This window comes from Marmota marmota, unplaced genomic scaffold, assembly GCF_001458135.2.
Source record: "Marmota marmota marmota unplaced genomic scaffold, marMar, whole genome shotgun sequence".
Taxonomy (NCBI): Eukaryota; Metazoa; Chordata; class Mammalia; order Rodentia; family Sciuridae; genus Marmota; species Marmota marmota.
The window spans coordinates 1,960,410-1,984,628 of record NW_026000016.1 but is presented as its reverse complement, the minus strand read 5'-3'; the positions used below and the strand labels follow the sequence as shown (position 1 = coordinate 1,984,628).

Below are 24,219 nucleotides of genomic sequence, written 5' to 3'. Positions count from 1 at the left end.
TAATTACCCCATGCCCCCCTTCCCCTCCCACCCCTCTGTCCTATTTCTCCCATGCTCCCTCTCCCTATCCCAGAATCAGCCTCCTTATATCAAAGAAAACATTCAGCATTTGGCTTTTAGGGATTGGCTAACTTCATTTAGCATTATCTCCTCTAACTCCATCCATTTACCTGCAAATGCCATGATTTTATTCTCTTTTATTGCTGAGTAATATTCCATTGTGTATATATGCCACATTTTTTTATCCATTCATCTATTGAAGGGCATCTAGGTTGGTTCCACAGTTTAGCTATTGTGACTTTATAAACATTGATGTGGCCGTGTCTCTGTAGTATGCTTTTTTTAAATCCTTTGGGTATAGACCGAGGAGAGGGACAGCTGGGTCAAATGGTGGTTCCATTCCGAATTTTCCAAGAAATCTCCATACTGCTTTCCATATTGGCTGCACCAATTTGCAGTCCCACCAGCAGTGTATGTATGAGTGTATCTTTTCCCCCACATCCTCGCCGACCACAGGAATTATTTTGTCAGAGATAAACTATTCAATGTGAAAACTGTATTTTGCCAGGCTGTCCTAGGGCTTACCCCCAAATGTCTAAATACAATAAATTTTATGAAGAAAGTGCCACGAAATTAAAAGAGTAATGATAAAATAATGCTAAATTAACTTCACTAGTATTGAAAAAGGATAAAGAGATAAATAAGTTCTCGTTTGATCAGAAACACCTAGCTTATGACATTAGGAGCACAACTGAGTCATACCTTCGATGAACCACAACCTCTGTAGGATGTCAAAATTTGCTAATGTATTCTTTTGTATTTTCCCCCAAAGCCATTCCAGCTGTATTGCAAGTCATCCTTAGCAAAGAGATTAGCACTTAGACTGAGAAACATGTTAAACAATGAAAAAGTATTCTTGAACAATTATGTAATTTGGAGATACTTACTTTAGCATTATTATACTGGGATTTATAGTCACAAGATTGGTTTTACTGCCAACATCTTGACTAACATTTCCGTTGGTTGGAGGGATGTTACACCTGAAATATGTAAGAAAAACTATTTTCAAAATATAACTTGTAAGAAACAAGTATATGTATCTCCAAACCTAGGATAAATGTTCCTATGTCAGAGAAAATCATTGCTTTTAAAAGAGAACCTCAGAATCCATTTGATTTCCATTTAAAACTATTTAATAAGTACTGAACTCGTAGCTGACATTTCAATGTTATGTAAAATATACAAATTTATAAGTACTTTCAATATTTTCAGTACATTTTATGAGCATCAAAACCAGAAATGACAACTACACCTTGCCTAGCTTTTGAAGAGACTTTAATCCTTTTATTAAAATCATCACTTATATTGATTATATTTCCACAGTGGTATGATAACTAATTTACAGACTTAAAAATAAAATTTGAGGTGCTGCAATCAAGGTGTTAGCATCTTCCAGAAACAAAGACTATATAAAAACATCAAAATCTCCCAATTTCCATATGGACAGTTTTGCACCAAATTATAGCATTAATAAATAAAACCTTAATGTTCTCATAGTGACAATGACATACTGATTTTCTCATCTTCCTTTGAGCAATAATTTGTTTTTACATTGAAAACCAAGTGAAGAAATCTAATTTAGAGTATATTTTAATAAGGAGAAAGGGGGAAGATGATTCTGACTCCCTAAATATATTTGAAATTTGAAGTGGCTCATCTCTTTAAAGCTAAGCAGAAAAAGAGAACACCAAGTGCTTCCTAAGGAAGGCTAAAATAATGTGACTGAGGCTGAAATGTTCTGTTCCAGGCCATATGAAACACAGGGAAAAATGAAACAAGCACTTTCCTCTTTGATACAAAAGATACACCAGAAAATAAATACGGCACCTTGGGGAAGTAAATGTCAATTATAGATAGGAGGCCAAAGCAATGACCTTATTAGTGGGCCTCCTCTATCAACCCACAGTCCCTTTCTTTTGAAGAATCAAAAGTGATTTCCAAGATAGTACCACAGGAAACTCTTAGGGGAAATATACATATTACATATCATATAGATACACGGTCACAATAGTATGGTTGTAGCATAGGAATAGTATAGTTATTGACTAATTTTCATTCCTTACACATTTAAGTTGTAGCTCCAAATTTTTTGAAATGGAAAAAAACAAGCAGTTTTCAAATTTTCTTATAAACTATCAACATGCATAGGCAAAATAATTTCTATCTTAAAAAATTAAATAAATTCTAATGATATCAACCACACCTAACCCTCATTTTGCCTTTCAGTTTGAGTGGCCAACTTCAAAAGGAACTCTCTGTTCAGAAAAACATCTGGCATCAGCAAAAGTAAAATCTAGAGGCAAAGGCATTTATTTTGGAGTTATAAATGAAATAACTGCTGAGACTGTTTTGTTTGTTTATGTTTTGAACCCAAATTTGTATCTCCTATACTTGCTATAAAGTAAAATCAATGTTTAGACATAATATTCAACACAGATGTTTGGGGAATTTTAAGTCTATAAAAAGTCTATTGCAAGAAAGGTTATTTATCTTCATTATGGGTTTTTCCACACTGGGAATTTGACTGAAATGGCTATCTTAACATTGACCATGAAGAACACATTCAATAACTGTAGGTCTGTCATTTTCTTCAGCGTAAAATTTTAAAATGAGATTCAAGTGAGGAGGAGCTATTTATTGAAAAATCATAATCTTGTTTTCAACTGATAAAAGGAGTAATGTTAAAGCACGAGGAATCAAAAGACCTCTGATATATAAAATCAATACTCCTAAAATGGAAAGAAACAGGTTTCTCCCAACTCTTTTAAAAGGTGCATTTCAATTGAAAACCATCCTCAGATGGATGAATCACCTTTCTGTCATACTTTGAGAGTGGAAATGCTTTGTAGCATGGCTTATTAATATGAGGCACACATAGAAACCGCTTTTGTTTCTATTTTTGTAAACTAGAAATATCAAGATAAAAAAATGATTTAAAACCAGAATTGAGGGAACCTGCAAAAAATATTTTTTTAATTTCAAGACAGAAAATTAAACAATGATGTTCATGGCTTAAAGTGTCAAGATCAGCATTTTGCTTAGCTACTGGAGAACAACTTCTCTGACATTCTCTGTAAGAAAAAAAAAAAAAAAAGATCTTCAATGTCAGATGAGACTGGGAATTACTCCTCCCTGGAGTCCTTCCCAGGGAGCAATGCTGTCCATTTAAGTGGTGAAGGCCCTGATAAGTCTTGTAATCCCAAACCCTCTTTCCCTATGATTTCTTTCTATCAACAGTAGATGAAGATGGCACGTTTTCATATTTATGGTATGAACCTCATGAGCCATGTAATAATTCAGGCAAGCCTACCTGGGTAATCTGTGGATTTTAGCATACACAACAACTCAAAGTCAAAATTGACACAGGGTATATTTTCATTACCCCCTTTATCCAAATGATCTTTGGTTTCCAAGAAACTATTGACAAGTCTTACCTAAAAACAAAGTCAAATTTATCTATTTCAGTTCCGCAGAGAGAGTTATTCAGAATCCCCCCATTTCCAACCACGGCACACTGGTTATAAGGATACTCCACAAAGGGCTGGGACTAGAAGAAAAGAGTGGAAAACTAGCATGAAATACCATTCATTTCAGAGCCACAAACACCATCAGCTTAATTCCAGTAACTTAACTCTTCATATATGCTAAGCAGAAGAAAAAAAAAAAAAAACAAAGCAAACTGATCAACTTATTATGGTTTCTAATAAAATATCATTCCATAAACCTGTTTGATTTCTCTTAAGAGGAAAAGACAGCACATAATATATACAATAAATGTAAGAGCACAAAGCATAACATATTTGCATACAAAATATAATATATATCTCGTACATCATGTAAGCAGTAGAATGGAGTAGCAAAATTTCATGTCTTTCCAACAAATGGACATTTTCACACACACAAAAAGGAAAATATAAAGAAGTTATAAAGTAGCATTAAATCTTTTATTCTAAAATTAATAGGTAATTTAGCAATAGTTTCCTGTGCATCTTAAATAGAGCTTCAGGCTCAGTAATGGTTTAGATTTATGCTTGCTGGTTCTGCAAATGATCAGCCGGGTGCTTCAGGGGGACCTCCTAACTCTGGGCTGACATACTTCATATCAATTTCAGAGGCCTGAATATTTTTCATTTCCTCCTAGAATCCGCCCCGCTTATCCCACAAGGTTTTCCATTTTCCCAGAGTCCTCCACAGTATGAAATATAACGTTTCAATTCAACAGTGCACTTCACCTTTTCTGGTCACTCCCTTAAAGTAATAATGTGTACTTGAGCCTGCAGCAATAATACCAGCTCATACCCCACAGTGATGACGTCCTGGTCCTTCTACTTTGTCTCTAATATTAGAATGTAAGTCTTCAAGGGCATCAACATTGTTTTGTTCCTTAGCTTTTCATTTCCCTTCATCTTTCCCTCCATAACTAGCCTTGCACAATGTACGCAGTGAGTACATACTTATGTTTCCCCAGGGCAGACCCAGCGGTGTGCTGGAGCTGCCTCATTCAGATTGTAGGAGCCAACTGAGCAATATTCAAGAACTCCATGAGTTGCCAGCTAAACCACTGGTGTCTTGAAACCAGCCATGGTGTTGGTATTGAAACCACTGAAAATGGCAAAGGCTCTAAAGTCTAAGACAAAACCCCTCCCCCAAGCCATTTCACCAACACCACTGTCCACAGCTCAGGGCTGATGTGGTTCTGGGCAGCGCAGAGTGCTGGCAGAGCCCCGAGTCACTAAGCTGCCACCTGCTCCCAATGCTGCATCTGGGAAATGCCCAACCAGCCAAGAGAATTTTGATCCCGTACTTCTCTCTTTGTAAGTTTTGTCTGTAAAATTTAGCATTCATATTAAACTTATTGCACGAAAGGCACCAGTCCAAGTGTATAACTTATGAGCACATTTAATCCACACAACCATCTCATGAGCACTTCACAGATGGGAAAACAGAGGTATGAATTTAAGCAACAGCTACAGAGAAGCATAGCACTCCCTGTATGAACCCAGGCAGTCTGCTCCAGAGAACCTTCTGGTGCAGTTTCTTACTAGTCAGTGAGTACAGGGTTAATGTAACTGTGTGACTTATTCCGCTTCATATCCACAATGCCTACCAAAGCTCCTGCCTTTTAAATGAATGATTCTCTGATACCTCAGTCTACTTCATGTCACTGAACTTTCAGCTCAGGATGTCTTCAGACAGTGTTCACTCAATGGTACCTCAATAAATTCTGAATTTTATAGATAGGGTAGAACACAAAAATGCAAACCTGCTCTTTATGGTACAATAGAAAAGATTACTGAGGGATATATATATCTCAAATTAAGCACTCAAAATAATGACTGTGTTCTATGGTTTCTTGGTCAACTGGGGGGAAACATCCATATGCTTTGGGATCTCATGTTCAGTAGGAGACGAAATAAATTACAAACCCTAAAATAAACCTCCTAAGAAAATGTAAATTTGCATGGCTCAACAGCTTGTTCATTGCTCACTCTGGTTGAAAATCAACTTTGTTGTTTTCCTTTTCAAGTAACTTTACCAAGTTTTTGGAGAAAATGACTATGCACCATTTATTCAAAAGCATTCCTTGCCATCTGCTGTGTGCCCAGCCATTCTACGGGTTGTGGGTTGTGGAGGGGCAGAGTAGAATAGGGTGGACAAGTATGCAGCAAGGTAGGAAAGTGGTCAACTATACTATGAGTTCCATGCAAGGAAGATGAAGTAACAAGGGGTTGCATTGGTTCTAGAATTTCCTTTCCCCACTAGTCCAAACTAGTCCAAACGGGATGCAGTTGTTCATCACCTGCAGATTATCAACCCTTATGCTATTTCTTTCAAGATGCCAAGTGAGAGGCAGAAGATCTTATGCTTCTTGCTGGTCAGCAAGATACACACTAGCAGAAGTTGCATGGGTAAAGAGTTGCCCACTACAGTCCTCTCCAAGGCCTTCCTAATAAGGAACAGAAATATTCTTTTGTTATTAAATTTTCAATTATAGGCCATTCCATTGCACCACGAGAAAGCTTTATGAGTTTCCTTCTTGAAGAAACATGGTCTGTACAACTATAGACCATGAATTGCATTCATTTTGTTGATTTCAAAAGACCATATTTTGTCTTCATAAAAATTTTCTCTACTGCCAACTATTTTCTTTATGAGTTAGTTTTTGTCCCCCTTCTTTTCCACAAAGCTTTTGGTATTTTTTTTCCCTTCGTCATTTTCTGTTTATTTCTCATTCATTCTCAGCAAATTATCCTTTCTCTGAACGGTCATACAAAAAAAAATCAAAGCAATTTACATGAACAGCAATAATTTAGTTGAAAGAAGTCAAAAAGTCCAACAGAAGGGAATTAATTATTAGACTCTAATATCCCAAGGTTGGCAAACTGTGATTCCATTTTGGACCACATTGATTTGGCCTCATAATTTTTAAATGGATCATGAAAAGATGCCTGAGAGTATGTGTTTATACACAACCAGATTTTCGTGACAAAAATTTTTCCAAGTTTGGGTTTGTATTTAGTGATAAGTTTTTCCACATTTGTGTCCAGCAATAGAAAACCATATCATTACTGATTTGTTTTCTTAACAAGTATATGTAGTGGGGAATGTTCTAGGAGCTTTGGCTACACAGGACAGACAATAACCTCTATATTATGAATATTTGTTTATTTTCCACAAATTCTTACATATTTACTTCCCAAAGATAAGCCACATCAACCTACAGTTTCTTCGTGAAGGAATTGATGTAGTCACCAAAGTTGACAACTAGAAGCATCTTATTCCAGTATTTAAAGTGAATGTTATCTGCACAAGCCCCAGTAATTACAGTAATTATAATGAAGAAAGCTCAAGTGCCCCATCTCATTGAGAGACAGGAAGAGTCAGTAGATATAAATGACAAATGTCCTTCCCTTAGAGCCACACCACATTCAGAATTGCCTTTCTGTGGATGGGGATGCAGCTCAGTGTGGACCACTTGCCTAGAATGTGTGAAGCCCCTGGTTTAATCCCCAGCAGCATTAAAAAAAAATGCCATTTAAAAATGTTTCACTATACATATTTTATACAACATAACAGAAAATGGTAGTATTTTAATCATCCAACCATTCATTCATTACTGTAAGTTACAATTTGAAGTGAGAGAAAATTTACCCACAACAAATTTTTACTCACCGCAGGAAGCATATGAAAAATGTTCTCTCCGATCGGGATTGTTCTTTTACTTTCCACCTCGTAGCTCATGTTAGTTCCAACAGGAGTGTTATTTTGAGAAACCACGAAGTTTTGAATAGCATCACAACAGGAAGTAAGTTTTGCTCTGCAATGGGTAAGATGGAAAGTGAGCTGAGGAAAGAGACTAGGAAACCAAAAATAGAGACCACAGTGGAGAAGGCGAGAGAGGAGCTCCACAGGCTGACTTTCCAAAGGTGGACAAAAGACAGGGTAAAAATGGCGGGGAGCATGCTGAAACAGACCCGGTAGGGGGTCTTCTCACCAACATAAAATACTCAGGAGAATAACATTTGTAAATATGAAAACATCCTGTAATGATGTTATTATAATATTAGAAAGAAAAAAAATGAAAGAATACATGAGAGCACTCTCCTTCATCATCAGTTTCAATTGCTCCATGTCAATTGCAATCCAAGAATATTAATATTGGTCTTGACTCTTTCAAAGGAGAGGGACCATATTCATATAATTTTCATTATAGTCCGTTGTTATAATTGTTCTTTTTATTATTAGTTATTGTTATTAATCTCTTACTCTTCCTAATTCATAAATTAACCTTTATCTTAGGTGTGTATGCATAAGAAAAGCAAGGTAAGATAGAGTTTTGAGTCATCCACTGTGGGCTTTGTGATGTATCCCCTGAGGATAAAGGGGGAAGACTGTATAATTATTTTACAATAATTATAAAAATACAGAAACTAAGAACAGTGTCACCATCACTGGAACAACACACAATCAATTTGTAGGAGACACAGCCAAGGTAAAGAAACGCCATTAAATATACTGATTTTTAAGTGAAATGAATGTAAACTTATAATTCCTTACTGGAAACCCAGAAAATGTTAATTAGTATCAAGCTGTACTTCAAAATTATTACTGTAGAATGAAACATTATTTTTAGAATGCAGATCCAGCAAGGTGTTTTCAAGGATCATCTGAGTTAGCCCTCAGCCTGTAGCAGGTGAATGTCAAATTGCTCAGGATTTATATTTTGTCTAATTTTTTAATTCTCCAGGGACATAGATTCCAAAACATCTCTTGATAAATTATTCCAGGGTTTAATCAACCTCAAAGTCTGGGGATTTTTCCATTTGCAGAACTAAACCAGATCTTAAATCCCTTTGCTCTGATAGTTCATTTTATGGAGTTTTCTCTTAGGAACACCATATAATTGGAAACAGTAATCAAACATTTGATTGACCTTTCAATCTTGACAGAATTTCCTCTTCTCTCAGATTTTTCCTAATAAGAGTAGTTTTCCATTATCTTAGTCACCTTGTTCCTCTTTAAACCCTGACTTATTTCTCCATGTTACTTTAAAAATATGTATGCAAGCAGGATACCACCATGGGAGAACAGACAGTGGGTCTTCTGCTAGAGCTGACTTCAGTGACATTGATTATAATTGGTCCTTTCCCATTATACACTTTTATTACTGGTTCTTGGTTCTTCAGGGCATACTATTGTATACGTTCCTACTGAATTTTGTCCTTTTGAAAAAAATACAATGCTCTAATTTGTCATGCTCATTTTAAATTCAGTCTTTCTGAATTCTGATAATTCTTAAGGGATGAAAGTCAAGGTGGTCTTATTTGTACCCCAAGGTCCAGGTTTTCAAAAGTGCTTTACATTATCAGTTAACTTATTTCACAAAAATGTACATTTTCTCCCTTTTTTCCCCATATTTTGTATTGGTGCATAACAATTATACATAATAGTGGGACTCATTGTGGTATATTCTTCTTAATTGAATTCTGTCACCTGCTTATTCCTTTTTGTGTTTTAAAACCTATCATTTCTGAAGGAGAATTCATGGAGATTAACAAAAGAAACAATAAAAATGAAACGATGCATAGTCAACAACATGGTACTAAGTAGTATTTAATTATAAATTTAATTTGGTAGCAATTCATGTGACACATTGCAAACTCAGAAACTTTTATGTGTTTATGATTTTAAGTGTCTCTTTTATCCAGCTTTTTGAGAAACTGAAATGTAATAAATTCTCATTTACCTTTGACAAGTAACTTAATGTCTTTAAGGATATTTCGTACTTATAAGAATATTGAATCACCAAAAACATTAACCAGAGTTCCCATGGTGCTTTTTTTATATTAATAATTTTTTTTCTGAAATTATATTTTTAAAAATATTGTTATAAAATTTTCAAACCTACAGGAAAGTTGAAAAATTGGAAACTGGGCACCAGCTATATTTTATGATTGATTTTTTATTAATTCTGCCTTATTGTGTATCTATCTACCAATTTTTGTTGTAGTTGTTGCAATTCAAAATAGACTGCTGTCCTCGGTACACTTCACCTCCAAATGCTTCCTACCTCTCTCTACTCCCTTCTCAGTCATAGAGGCAACCATTTTTGTGGTTTCTAACTTTTTTAACCACAGGTCAGTTTTGCCTGATATAAAATATAATAAAGAGAATCATATAGTAAATGTGATTTTGTGTAAGACTTCCCTTATAGCCTAACCGCTTTGGCAATTCATTCTGTGTTGCACATTTTTATTGCTACAATCATATTCCATTTTATGGATGTACCAGAGAGAGGGTAGCCAACCTCCTTATACTTTTTAAGAAATCACTAACAACAAAAAATTTAAATACTGAATTATGCATAATAATCTGCTGGGAAAAATATCAGCATAATAATCTGAAATATCATTTCTGAAGCCTTCCTTTAGTCACAAACTAATTAAACTTTTTAAGTCTATGTATTCTGCTACAGAATAATACATGTATGCATTTTGTCACTCCTCAGCTATTACTCTGGCTCAGAGTAACAGCCAGTGGCAACATAAAACCGAGCTGCTTATAATCAACAAAATAAAACAGATTTAAAAAAAAAAAAAGATCTCTGTTATTCCATTTCTATCAGCCTCAGGAGAATCAACTCTGATCTTTGGTCACTCCAAAATGAACTAGATGTGTTCACAATAATGAGAATGGCAATTCTTCCCTTCTTGTGAACAAAAGGTAGAGATATTATGAGATGGAGAATACTGTTAGTGTTAATTGGAAAATCCACCAATTCCATGATGCCCAAACAATCTCTAATGTGAAGTTCCACACTCCACAAGAGTTGGTGTCCAGCCAGCTTGACAGGGACAAGCTAAGCATCGACAAAGCACTGTATTCTTTCCACCACATTTGCACATTCATTGCCACTTTGATTCCCACTTTGTAGAGGCAGAAAATACTATTATTTTCATTTCACAGATGAGAAAGCTGGGGATGAGAGACAGTAAATGATATGACCAAAGAATTCAGGTTATAAACAACTCAAATCTGCATCTTACAATAATAAGTTCTTGATAGTTTACACGAGAGTATATTGAAATTGTGAATAATGCTGTCACTTACTCCTCTTCCTTTGGGATGCTTTCCAAAATGGTACCATGATATAATAGTCATTCATAAGCAAAGTGATCCAAGCATCATCTGGCTGCACAATCTGCCTAGTCACAACCCAAAAGCTACCATATCATTTATACGTACGTTAAATGCTTCAAAAACTCTATCCAGATATAATTAAACATGAACTTTTGTTTTCCATACAGGATGTACAGGGTTCTCTGTGGGACCAGGGATATCAACTGATCTGGTCAATGTGCCCTAAACACTTGCTGGGTCCCACATGTAGCAACTTCCTTCCCATAACCCAGGTTCAAAAGAGAACACACGGTTCATCCCCCGCCCCCAGAAAAGAATCAGGATTCCCTGGACTGCACCGAGTTCCAGAATTCAGAAGAATTTGTGTACTTCCCAAAGTGCCTAACTTTCAAGGAATAGGTTGGTCTGGGTAGAATCCAGCTTCCTATTTTTAATCTTGATCTATAAATATGGAATCTGAAAATGTACCAACTCATTTTGTATCCCAGATGGTCTAATAAATACACTTTTAAGAAAAGGATATTTCTTAAGTTTATAGAAATTCCTTTTTCTTTTTCACCACAAGTGCTATTTCCTTTGTTTTTAGTTTTGGTTTTCTTATTTCATTCATTTAGAGTCTCAGGTCAAAATTGTCTTTTAGTTCTAAATGGAATGCTACCTGGATTTTCATGAAATGTTAATGACTCCTTAAGGCTTATAGCAGTCAGGACACTATTGGACACACTGAATACTAACGACTTCCAGCTCTGAGCCCATGGTTCCCAGGCATCTCTTCTGTTTATTAAACTCTTTGAGATTCCCTAATGAGATGTGGGCCACTCAGGGCGGTGGGGCGGGGAGAGGCTGCAGGCACCTTCTAAGTATTAACAAAGAACTACCATTCTAGGATTCATTCTCTGTGCTTCTAATGAGAGTCCTGGAAAAGGAGCTTCAACGTAAAAGCACCTGCGGAAATGCGAAGGACATGCTTGCCATTCTAACCGTTTCTAATAAAGCAACCCATTTTTCCCCTTCATGAAACCACAGCATACTGGGCAAAGTGATATACCAACTGTCCCTCTTAAGATCCCTTTCATTTCTTTTAAATTTATAACAAACAGAAATTTGATGGCCCTTTCTGGTTGCCTTTCCTCTGGTCCCACCCTATATTATACAATTCACAAATTGACCAATAATGCCAATAACAAACACCTAGTGCAGTCTCACTATGTGCTGAATATTTTATGTAGGTCATTACATTTAAGCCCTCTGATAATCCAACAAAATAGATACAATCAAAAATTCCCCTTTCACAATTGAGGACCACTCGGGATCACAAAGTTAAGGTCACAGATCACATATTCACTCATTCGTTCGTATTTGTTTAGCTTCTATGAAATACTGAACACTTTGAGGGGCTGTCCACACTCTGGTGAACAAAATGATCGTTTACTTTGCCTTCATAGTGTTTATGATCTAGTAGGGAAGGTTAAAAGGATGAATTGTAAGGTACTAAGCAGGATTAAAACTCAGAACTGAAGTCCTTACTCTTTTCCCAGTGGAATTTTCTAGAACACTCTCAAGTTCATAATTAGAAGCACTTAATAAAGAGGGCTGTGCGAGCTCAGAGGGTCTTTCTACTATTATTCATGTCAATCATGTAATAGACCCCATGCTCACCTCCTCACTGTCATCATGCCCCAGTGACCAAGCAGACTGCTAATCTCCACATCTGCAGAGGGGCCTGGGGGTGCAGCTCCAGTGGCTGAGGCATGGGGAAAGTGGGAGAGAAGGAATAATTCAGCATTGGGAGTTGAGACCAAGTCATGCCTGCTTAGGGGCAATTTGAAGGATCCTAGATTTGCAACTTTTAATTGTTTAGTTATAACTCAGCAGTGTGCATTGACTTCCCAAAATTCAAATGTGGCCTGGAATCACATAATTAAAGGAAGAGTGGCTGGATAAGAGAGAAAGACACATTCCACTCTGATGCTCAAGCCATACTCTGTGTGTTCAGGTCTGTTGTTAGAAGCTTTTCTTTCAAAGGCTCATTGACAAACGGGGGCCTGTCTGGATGGATCAGATCAAAATCCGTGACAGATGAAGAACCAATAATATCCAGATAGCATTGGTCTGCACAGCTTCAGGAGATTCATAGCTGTCTTTAAATCTTAGGACTATACATAATATGAAGGAGGAAATAAGAATTAATGTATAATTTCAAGTACAGAATGAAGGATGTTTGGGTTCCTCAAAATCCATGCATTGAAATACTAATCTTCAATGTGATGGAATTAGGAGGGGAGTCTTTAGGAAGTGATCAGAGGTAGATAAGGTCATGAAAATGAAGCCCTGATGAATGTGAAATTAATTACAATGAGAAGTGGGCTATCGGCCACCAAGGGAAGAAATCTCATCTGAACTTACCACAATCATACTGGCATACTAATCTTGGACCTCCAGCCTCTAGAACTGGGAGAATAAATGTTGCTTACACCACCCAGTCTATTGTATTTTGTTATAGCAGCCCGAGCTAAGATAAGGCATAGAGCAATGCATAGAGCAATTCAGCACACATTTACTGGGCAGTCCTAGGTGAGGTTCACGATCCAAGGTCATGAGAATTACGGCTTGCAAATTATTCAATGCAAATATAACTAAAATAAAGGCGGGCCCTAACTTCCAGGAGCTTATTCACACTAGGATCAACAGTTGTAAGATGTAATTGGTATTGATATCATTTCAATATAATGAGACAAGAAGAGGCTATAAGAGGAACATGAGGGAAGGGCACTTCAGCTAACCTGTGGTTTAGGGAAGCTTCTATAGAGGTGGCATTAGCACAGTACCCAGAGGGTCCTCAATAAATATTTGTTCATTGAATGAATCAACCGGTGCTTGGATAATACAGAGCAAACAGCAGCTGGAGACCAGAGAGAGGAAGTCTGGCTGGGAAGTGGCTGGCAGGCTACCGCAAGAGAACTGCCTAATTAAAGACTAGCAAACACAGTGACTCGGGAGGCTGAGGCAATTTCCAGCCTCAGTAATGTAACGAGTTCCTGTTTCAAAATCAGAAATAAAAAGGGCAAGACAATGATTGGGTGATGAGTCGCTCTCTGTGGATTCCCCTGAAGTTCAATATTCCCAGTAGAATTCATTCATTTCACAATATTTATCAAGAGCATCTTGTGCTCCAGGCACTGTGCTGGACCCAGGTAGAAGCCAAGGAATAATGAGGCACCATCCCTGCACTCATCCTGCACCTAGAACAGCACAATTTAGATAAGTAGAAATTGGGAGATGCTTCAGAGCAAAGCAATAAGGGTGCTTAACAGTTTGCTACCTACTGTCTAGAGGGAAAGGTCTGTCAAACAGGGATTTTCTTTCTACAAAGGGTCACTGAACCACAGGAAAGAGAATCGATAGATGCGTGTGCAAGCAGAGAACAATTTGATCCTCCCCAGAGCCATAGAAAACACTGTATTCATAAACTTGTAAATTTTTGAAAAGAGGCATAGAAAATTCTTTAATGATTCAGAAAGCATATATATATATATATATATATATNGACATGCCAGGGCTTTGAACCCAGGCACTTAACACTGCCTGATTCTCCCTCATTTGCACAAATCAATCATAACAGAGAGACAAAGAGAGAAGAAAAATCACAGTCCACCCAGCTCCTGTTTCAACTCATGCGGATTAACTTGAACTTCAGGGGGAAATATCTACATCTTCAGATATTTTAGAAATTGTGATTAAATCTTTGTAAGCCGTGCTGAGTTTCCACACCTATATGCATAATAAATGGGGGGAAATAGTAATCAAATCCCTTCCTCCTGAGGCCAGGGAAGATCCAGCCAAGTCCAGGTTAAGGGGCTGAAGGTGGAGAACAGAGGTCCATGGTCAAGGATAAGGCCAAAAATTCCTACCTAGGAAATAGATTGTTTGGGGCTGGAAGAACCAAGGCAAAGAATAGACTAGACTAGTGGGGGAAGGAGGGTTGAGAAAAATTGGTGCATTTGAAACATATTTAGTATTTGAAACTGCTATGTTTAGTGATTGACTGGAAATGGGTACTGAAGGAGAAGACGAAGGACATCAAGAGTCATGCCCAGGTTTCCCATTGAAGTCTCTCTCTCTTTTTTTTTTTTTTTTTCATGTTTATTACCTTTTTTCACAAATTTGCTGGATTTTTTTTTTTTTTAATTCCATTGAAGTCTCTTGAGGAAGGGTGGTACCTCTAGGGAAGAGCCTAAGCAAGGGTGGGGAGGACAATGGTTGTTGGTAATGAAGGTGCTGACCTGTTATGGTTTTAATTCATACTGAGACTCGTAGATGGAAAATGGATCCTTAGAACCCTGAAGTGTGATTGTGAAAGAGCTGGGTTGTGAGGTCTTTGAACACAGGAGAGAGACGAAACCAACTGGCTGGCTTCAGATGCCTTTTGGAATGAGCACAAAGCAACTGCAGAACTGATCTCTCCAGAAACCCCTGGAGCGCTCCAGTGGCATGACTGTCCCCTGCCTTTTCAAAACTGTTAAGTGGAAGTCAATTGCAAATTACGTAAGTGTGAAAAAAGCAAGTTCTAAAAATACAAGGTCAACCGCAAAGATGAATGTTAAAATTTCTGAATATATTTTAGTTTTCAGACAAAATCAATCCAGGTCACTGTCATTATTGTTCAATGTGTGAAAAGCATGTAAAGAAATCATTTGTATCAAACTTCAGTTGACAGTTTATACTTTTATTTAGTTAGATATTTGAAGGGAAGATTAAGAAATCTTTTTAAAATTTTTTTTTTGTTGCTATAGATGGACAGAATGCTTTTATTTTATTTGTTTATTTTTATGTGGTGCTGAGGATCGAACCCAGTGCCTCACACGTGGTAGGCAAGCGCTCTACCACTGAGCCACAACCTCAGCCTAAGAAATCTTTTTTTTTTTTTCCCTTTCAGACTTTGGCAATATATTGAGATCCGGGACTAACACTATAATCTCATGAAGACAGTTTTGTGATTATAATGCTAAATCAGTCTTATGTGAAATTATACCAACATGCTACTCTGTGAACATTTCTTTTTTCTTTTTTCTTTTTTGGTGGGGGCAGTACTGGGGATTGAACTCAGGGGCACTTGACCTCTGAGCCACATCCCCAGCCCTATTTTGTATATTTATTTAGAGACAGGGTCTCACTGAGTTGCTTAGCACCTCACTTTTGCTGAGGCTGGCTTTGAACTCTTGATACTCCTGCCCCAGGCTCCCGAGATGCTGGGATTATAGGTTTACACCACTGCACCCAGCTTGTGAAGCATTTCTTTTTCTTTTTTTTTTTTTAAGAGAGTTTTTTTTTTTAAATATTTATTTTTTAGTTTTCGGTGGACACAACATCTTTGTTTGTATGTGGTGCTGAGAATCAAACCCAGGCCTCATGCATGCCAGGCTAGCGCGCTACCGCTTGAGCCACATCCCCAGCCCCCGTGAAGCATGTCTTAAGGGAAATGTTCCCAGTATATTTTGAGTCAATGCCACTTTCTTTTATAAAAGTTCTCATTATTTCCTGAACTTCAACTGACTAGACTCGTTCCTAAATGTGTGCCCTGGTAAAAAGAGCTGAATGTGTATCTCAAGGGTTTCATCCACACTATGGGTCAGCGTCTTGCAGGTGGAGGAACAGGCAGGCAGGTCATCCTCATGGTCATTTGATTAGCCTGGTTCACATACACAAATGCACCCTCAGTGCTCCTAGAAAGCCAAGCTCACATTTCAGGCTCTTTTCCAGGACAGCTCCCATGGCTCAAAGAATTCATGATCTGCTTTTTTGGCTTCAGCCCTGAACTCAGCTTCAGATTTTGCCTGGCCTCTGGGAGCCATGCACTTACGTTCCTGCTTTTGGCCTCTGGCTGCCTTCCAATTCATGACTTTTCATCTCTGCCCTCGGGCTTTGCCTTAACAGAACCTCAAATATGAATTATCCATTCCTTCACTGAACTAGAGATTCCTTATTCAGTCCCAAGCATGGGCTGAATAATATGGGGGAAAGGCAGGATGTATAATTATTGGCTCTGCCTATAATCAGGCTGATTAATTTTCAGGAAATTTAGAGTCGTTTCTGATTAGACCTCAGAGCATGTGATTTGAGTAGCTATCTTGAAAAGGAGGGACAAGCTATGAAACCCACACAGTGAAGTCCTTTTCTACTGAAAATAATGCACAGGAGGATTGTAACTTAGAAAGTTGAAGCTTCATATTTGCTCCTCTATATGACCTATTTTCCATCATGAAAAGATCAAAGAAAGTTCAAAGAGAACAAATTGAATAGGGAGTGTTGGTCCTTACCGAGTGCATGGCATAATCCAAACAAAATGATCAGAAAAGCAAAACCCTGGCATATGTGTGTTTGTACCTCTCCTTCCCTTGGCAGAGGTTTGGAACTGAAACTATTATAACTTTATTGCTACATCATCGACTTGCTATATTTATTATAGATAGCAAGAGCTTAAACCATATTTAGTAAAACACTAATTGTAAGTTAGTAAAATGATATAAAACTGGAAATACTAATATCTATTGTATACTAAGACTCTAACATATAACAGACTCTGTCCTGAATGTTTTACAAAAAATTGTGAATATTCACAAAAACTCTAGAGACAAGGATTATCTCCATTTTACCAATAAAGAGACTGGCTAGAAGTGGCTCAGCTAATAATAACAATGATGATACCAATGACCAATAATCAAATGATGCCTTTAGGACATTCTAAGGGGGAATTCATTCAATCACAGAGAACAAATTTAATATACAGTAGTTCCCCTTGATCTGTAGTTTTGCCTTCTGAGGTTACCAACAGTAAATCTGAAAATATTAAATGGAAAATCTAGAAATAATAATTTATAAATTTTAAATTGTATGATATTCTGAGTAACATGATGAAACCTCATATTGTCTTATCCAAGGAGGAATCATCCCATGTCCAGTGTATCCATTTGGTATATGCTACCTGCCCCCCACTTAGTAGTCATCTGGGTTATCAGATCTACTGTTATGGTATTGTAATCCCTGTGTTCAAGTAACCCTTGTTTCACTTGATAATAATCCCCAAGCACAAAAGTAGTGGTGCTGGCAATTTTAATATAATATATGTTTATAATTATTCTATTTATGATTAGCAATTATTATTAATCTCTAACTGAGCCTAATTTACAAATTGAATTAAAAAACCATGATGATGTGATGACACTAATTTGAGAATCAACTGGCTTACAATGAAAGCATGTTTCAAACTAAAGGGAGAGTTTGTGTTATTAAGAGTTTGTGTTTATCATAAGTATGTATGTGTAGGAAATAACAGCATATATAGGGTTCAGGATACCATTTGGAGTTTCAGCATCCACTGCTCCCAAACATAAGACGGGACCACTTTATAAAATTAAAGACAACAGATAATACAAAGGAAAGTCAATAAGACACATAGTGCCAATGTAAAGTTGAGTCTATGCTCCTGAATCCAGAAACCAAATTTTAGGCTCCAACTCCTACTTTCTCTACTCAACTGAGGCCCATATACAGCATGCCCATGGATCATAAATCAACCAGGTCTATAAATTAAATAACCACACACATGCAATGAAAATTTATTCTTATGACTGATGTAAATTTAAATGAAGGTAAATTTCAGGATAGCACAGCAACAACTTATTTGGGTTTAGGAAGGGATAAATGAAGGTTAGTATCCTTGAGGAGGAAAGGTGGGGGAGGCAGAAGGGACAGCGTCGTCAAGGCTCAGTGGATGAAGCAAGTACAGAACATTTGATGAGGTACTGGACCAATATAGGGGAGCAAAAGAGTGGGTAGTGAGGCTGCAGAAGCAGTGGTTCCCAGGCAACGCAGAGTCTCCTGGGATTTTAATTTTTGTCTTGAGTAGGCTGCAAACTGTTTGTGGCACAGGTAGAAGTTTTGGAAGCAAGTCCTGGCCAAAGTCCATAGTCCAATTTGCATTAAAAAATACTTCTATTAATTTTATCAAGCCAGGAATGGATGAGAATGACCCAGCATGGTAAATGGTGACCAGGGGAAAAGTCACAAGATAAGCAGAAGGTAATAGAAGAGGGTGTGTATAGACAACTACTTCCAGGGTTTGTGTCATGGAGGAGAAAGTGTTTTTTGAGTATGTAAGAAGTACAAAAATCATGATGATGTGCTGACACTAATTTGAGAATCAACTGGCTTACAATGGAAGCATGTTTCAAACTAAAGGGAGAGTTTGTGCTATTAAGAATTAACAATGATCTGCAGGGCATGGTGGTGCATGACTGTAATCCCAGTAGCTCAGGAGGCTGAGGCAGGAAGATCACGAGTTCAAAGCCAGCCTCAGCAAAAAGCAAGGCACTAAATAACTCAGTGAGACCCTGTCTCTAAATAAAATACCAAATAGGGCTGGGGATGTGGCTCAGTGGTCAAATGCCCCTGAGTTCAATCCCTGATACAAAAAAAAAAAAAAAAAAAAAGAATTAACAGTGGTCTAAGAACCCACAAGACAGATCTAGCTGCCTAGACCACTGTGAGAATTCCAGGAATCCAGAGGGGATCTGTTGTTAGTTTGTGTGACTATCAGGTTGGCACCACACTGATAGGTAGGATAGGGGAACAGATAGCTATCCCTGCTTCAGGTTGACTCATGACGTTAATCAGCCAGTGGCATTTTATTTTCAAATCTCCAACTCACAAAATTAGGAAGGTGGGATGCGGGGCTGGGGATGTGACTCAAGCGGTGACGCGCTCACCTGGCATGTGCGGGGCACTGGGTTCGATCCTCAGCACCACATAAAATAAAATAAAGATGTTGTGTCCACCGAAAACTGAGAAATAAATATTAAAAAAAGGAAGGTGGGATGCCCTATGCTTTTAGAATTAGAAAGTCAGACACCAGTGGTTATCCGTTAATGAATCTACTTAGACCCAGAACCGAAAAAGCCAAGAGTGTTATCAGAATACAGAAGCCACATTCTGTATTGCCTCTTTCCTCTTCCATTGGAACTGCTGAATGCTCCCCAGAGCTGCCCCACCCCAGCATATTTCTCTTCAAGATTATTCTCTTGAATTCCTCGTCCACATCTTCATTTTACACCTGTCCTGTGCAGGAGTGGCTACTTATATCAATTTGCACAAGAAAACTGGTTAATCATTTTGACAGGTTATCACAGAGTAGACAGTGGATTAAAATGGTCAAATTTCCTCCAAGATCAAAGTACAAAATTTTTTTTAGTATTATAACAAGGACAGCTATATTTAACTTTCAGTTATCTTACCAGCACTTATAAGATAAAATCCAAATTCCCAGGGCTCCATATAACATTACATCAGCTGCCTGAAAATTAACTATTCATTCTTCTCCCTGGGATGTAAATGCACTTATACAGATTTATCTCCATCTGTGTTCTTCCTCTCCTCCTGTCTGAATTCTTCATTTTCTTCAATTGGCTTCCTTCCTCAATAAAACCTTTTCTACAAACCCATGTCTCAGGGATCTGCTCCCCCTCTGAGTATCCACAGTGATCCATGGCTTTGTCCCATATATTATCTTTCACTGGTAGTTATCTATTCTTGCATATACGTCACCATATTGATTAAAGTTTTTGAGAGAATGTTCTGAATCTCATTAACATCAAAAAGAAAATATCAAGTATGTCCAGTCCTGACCAGTGAACTGGATATATATTCCTGTGTATATATTAAATATTCAACAAAAAGCACTCGTTTATTAATTCACCTCATTGCGTATGGGAAGGTGTGTGTTTGTATAGATATAGCTCAACTTAGACAACTTCTCCATTGTTCCTAATACCCACTTCTATTGCCACAACCTAAGGGATCCAAGCAAGGGAAAAAGAGTGAGCTCAGAGATGCTTGCTATAAGTCCTGGCTTTCTAGAGAGGAAGTAGAGGATCAAAGCCTTCTTCAGAATCACTAGCTAAGACTAGACCCCCAAATGCCTGGTCCTTTGTTTGCTCTATTCCTGAATGTGGGGTCTTAGGAGACTGAACATAATCCTCTATCTTGTGTGCCTTCTTTCAGGCTGCTTCTTCCAATCTCATCACCACTATAACATCCTTCAGTCTCCCCAGAGAAGTTTCATATTTTCATTTGCATGACAAAATACTCCCATTGGAGGATACTGGAGACATGTCAGCATTGATTTAACAATAGATTAGCCTATCTAAGACAGACCACATTATGTTGGCTGGACTTGCATATGCTGTTAAAGACTTGATGAAAGGATGTAAGAACTCAGAGGAGGGGCAGGAAGAGAGAAAGTGCCTGGCACAAGGCAGACTGTCAATAAATTAAAGTGTGTAAGGACTGACATGAAGTTGAAAAAAGAAGGGAATGGAAAGGAAGAATTGGCCGAAATTGAGCAATTTTCCCAGAAGGGATTAAAAAAACCCAAAACACTGGAAACGTCAAAACTTTTAGAAAACTATATATACTCTTCCAAACTTGATTGAAAATGGAAGCCACAGAGGAGTCCTCATACTTCCCAATTTCAAACTTGCTGTAACTTGCAGCGGTGGCATAAGGATAAATAGCTCAGTGGAAATAAGTAGAGACCCCAGAAATAAACCCTCATGTTGATGGTAAATAATATTTTATGGTCCCTACAACAAATGTAACTAGGACAACTGGAGTTGAAGCTAGTTTCCTGGTTCATACCATACACAGCAGTTAATTCAAAATGGATCATAGACCCAGGTGTGAAAAGTGAAACTGTAAACTCCTTAAATACAGGCATAAACCATGATCTTGGGTCAGGGAATGTTTTCTTAGAAATAACACCAATAACACAAGTAACAAAAGAAAAATAAATTGGATTCCATCAAGATTTTAAAGATTAAGAACAGGATTAAGAAAACTGAAAAGCAACCCACAGAATGAGAGAAGACACTTGCAAATCATATATCTAATGAGGAAGTGTGTACAAAATAAATATATGAAGAATATTTATAACTCAACAATAAAATGAAAAATAGTCGATTTTTAAAATGAGCAAAAGAGCCAGGTTTGGTGTTACATGCCTGAAAGCCCAACAACTCTGGTGGCTGAGGCAGGAGATTGCAAGTTCAAGATCAACCTCAGCAACTTCATGAGGTTCTAGGGATTTAGGGAGACCCTGTCTCAAAATAAATCATTAAAAAAATGGCTAAGGATGTGGCTCAGTGATTAAGCAAACTTGGGGTCAATTCCTGGTACCAAAAAGAAAAAAAACGCAAAAGATTAGAATAGATATTTCTCTAAAGATATAAAAATGGCCAGTAAGCACATGAAAAGATATTCAACATCATTAATAACTAGAGAAATACAAATCAAGACTACAAGATAACATTTCACACTCATCAGGATGACACAAATTTTTTAAAAGGACAATAAGGAATGTTGTTAATGATGTAGAGAAATTAGAACCTTTACATGTTGCTGGTAGGACTGTAAAATATGCACCTACTTTGGAAAATAGATTGACAATATCTCAAAGTGTTAAACCATATAACCTAGAAATGCCATTCCTAGGTGTATAACAAGAAATGAAAACATATGCTCATAGACAGATACAAATGTTCATTTAAAAAATCATTATTCACAATAACCAACAGTGCAAACAAAACAAGTGTTTCTCAACTAATGAATGGCAAACAAAACATCCATACCATAGAATTCTATTTGATAATATAAAAGAATGAAGTATTGATATATGTTTCAATGGATAAATTTTGAAAATAATGCTAAGAGAAAGAAGCCATAATCTTCTATCTTGGCCACATACTGTATAATTTCATGTATATGAAATTTCTGGAACTTTCATATCTATAGAGTTGAAAGTAGATTATTAGTTGCCAAGGCTATGGGGAGTTGGAATGGGAAGTTACCGCTAATGGGAATGGATTTCTTTGGGGAATAATGAAAATATTCTGCAATTAGTGGCAATGATTGTACAACTCTGAATCTACTACAATATACAACACTGAATTATACACTTTAAAGATTACACAATGTGTCAAGCGTTGAAGCTGCCATGCAGTAGGCATTCAATAACTGTTTGTTTGCCTCCTTTCTTTTCAGAAACAGTCTATTTATTGGTCACTGATATCTAACACAAGTTACTATACCCCAGAGATCAAGAGAGATCTACCACACAGTAACTGGAATTTTGAGAAAGAATAAGGAAGACAACATTTGGGAACAGGGAGTCCTAACATGGCATGGTGGCCCTGAGACTCCAAGGCATTGGATTGGAAGCAACAGAGAACAGGAATTGCTGAGACCATTTTAAAAAGATTTTGAAGAACTGTAATGCATTCTGCTGTCATTTATTTTTAAAAAATCAATTAAAAAAAGATTTTGAAAAAAGGGGGAGAAAAGGAAACCTAGAAATCTGATACAGAGAAGATATTCAATACATCTGGAGATGCATATGAAATATAATACAAGGACATGAATTCTTCACAAACTTTAGCATTTTGTTCATCCTGTTCCTCAACCCAAAGTTCTCCTTCAAAACTTGAAAGCCATAGAAAAATTTAAGGGGCTGTGTGAACTAGTATTCAACATGGAAACCACACAAGTTTCAGTCTGAGAGAATGAATAAAGACCAAATCCAATCAGCAACTCAGATAACTGCGTTTTTCCATTCATGGCTAATGTATGCACGGATATTTTCAAGTTTATGAAAGAGGAGCTCATATACTCGAGTAGAATATAAGAACTAAACCAAAGTAAAATAAAATATAAATGAATATGATTATCAAAGCAAAGGAGATGAAGTCTATTGAAATGTAAACCCAGCAGTGAAGCAGTCATGTTGAAACACTGGAGAAGGTTTGTCTCCTGGGATTTGTACCAGTGTTTAAACAGTGCAATACATCGATGAAGACATTGCAGGCAATGGTATAAGGTGAGGAAGATTTGAAAGACAGAATGGCCTTGGAGGAGGCTTATCTGACATGGGCACATACAGCAATATAGTTAATACTGAATATGACTTGGGAGTTAATTTTTGAAATAGAATTTAGAAGACAGTGAATCCCACGTGAGTTCAATGCATTTTTATAGCCAAGTTTATATTCTGAAGACTAAGGAGAGGAGCTGGTCCCTAATGTCCAAGAGCTCATTTCTATTATTAAATATAGCAGAAGTAATGACATGGTGTGGTTTTTGTGGCTTTTCTAAATGCACAGGCATGCTATATGGCATGACAAATAGAAGATGATATGACAGGATATTAACAGTGAAGAACAGTCTGGGTGCTGAGGAAAAGAGAAAAAAAGGCTTTTTCAATCTGACAACTGACCCAAAACACCTATCATAAACTACACACATCTTCTTAAATATGAAAAAATAAATAAAATATGTATTGCTTTCAGCTGTCATCATAGTCACCTTGTATGAATTGTAAAAGCAAACATTTAAAAGGAACAGGAAGGAGAAAAACAGTGGCTCTGAAAAATGAACGTGGTCTTCCATAATCAAAAAAAAAAAAAAAAAAAG

General features: G+C 37.1%; 1 protein-coding gene across 1 annotated transcript in view; it reads right to left on the bottom strand.

Annotated features, from left to right (window-relative positions):
- Positions 1-24,219, bottom strand: part of St8sia6 (ST8 alpha-N-acetyl-neuraminide alpha-2,8-sialyltransferase 6) — a 118,964-nt gene that overhangs the window by 3,464 nt on the left and 91,281 nt on the right. Inside the window, exons 5-7 of the mRNA XM_015483284.2 lie at positions 7,234-7,378; positions 3,495-3,607; positions 948-1,040 (exon numbers count right to left, since the gene is read on the bottom strand). Coding sequence (XP_015338770.1) covers positions 948-1,040; positions 3,495-3,607; positions 7,234-7,378 — 351 coding nt within the window. The remainder of the gene's footprint in view (positions 1-947; positions 1,041-3,494; positions 3,608-7,233; positions 7,379-24,219) is intronic.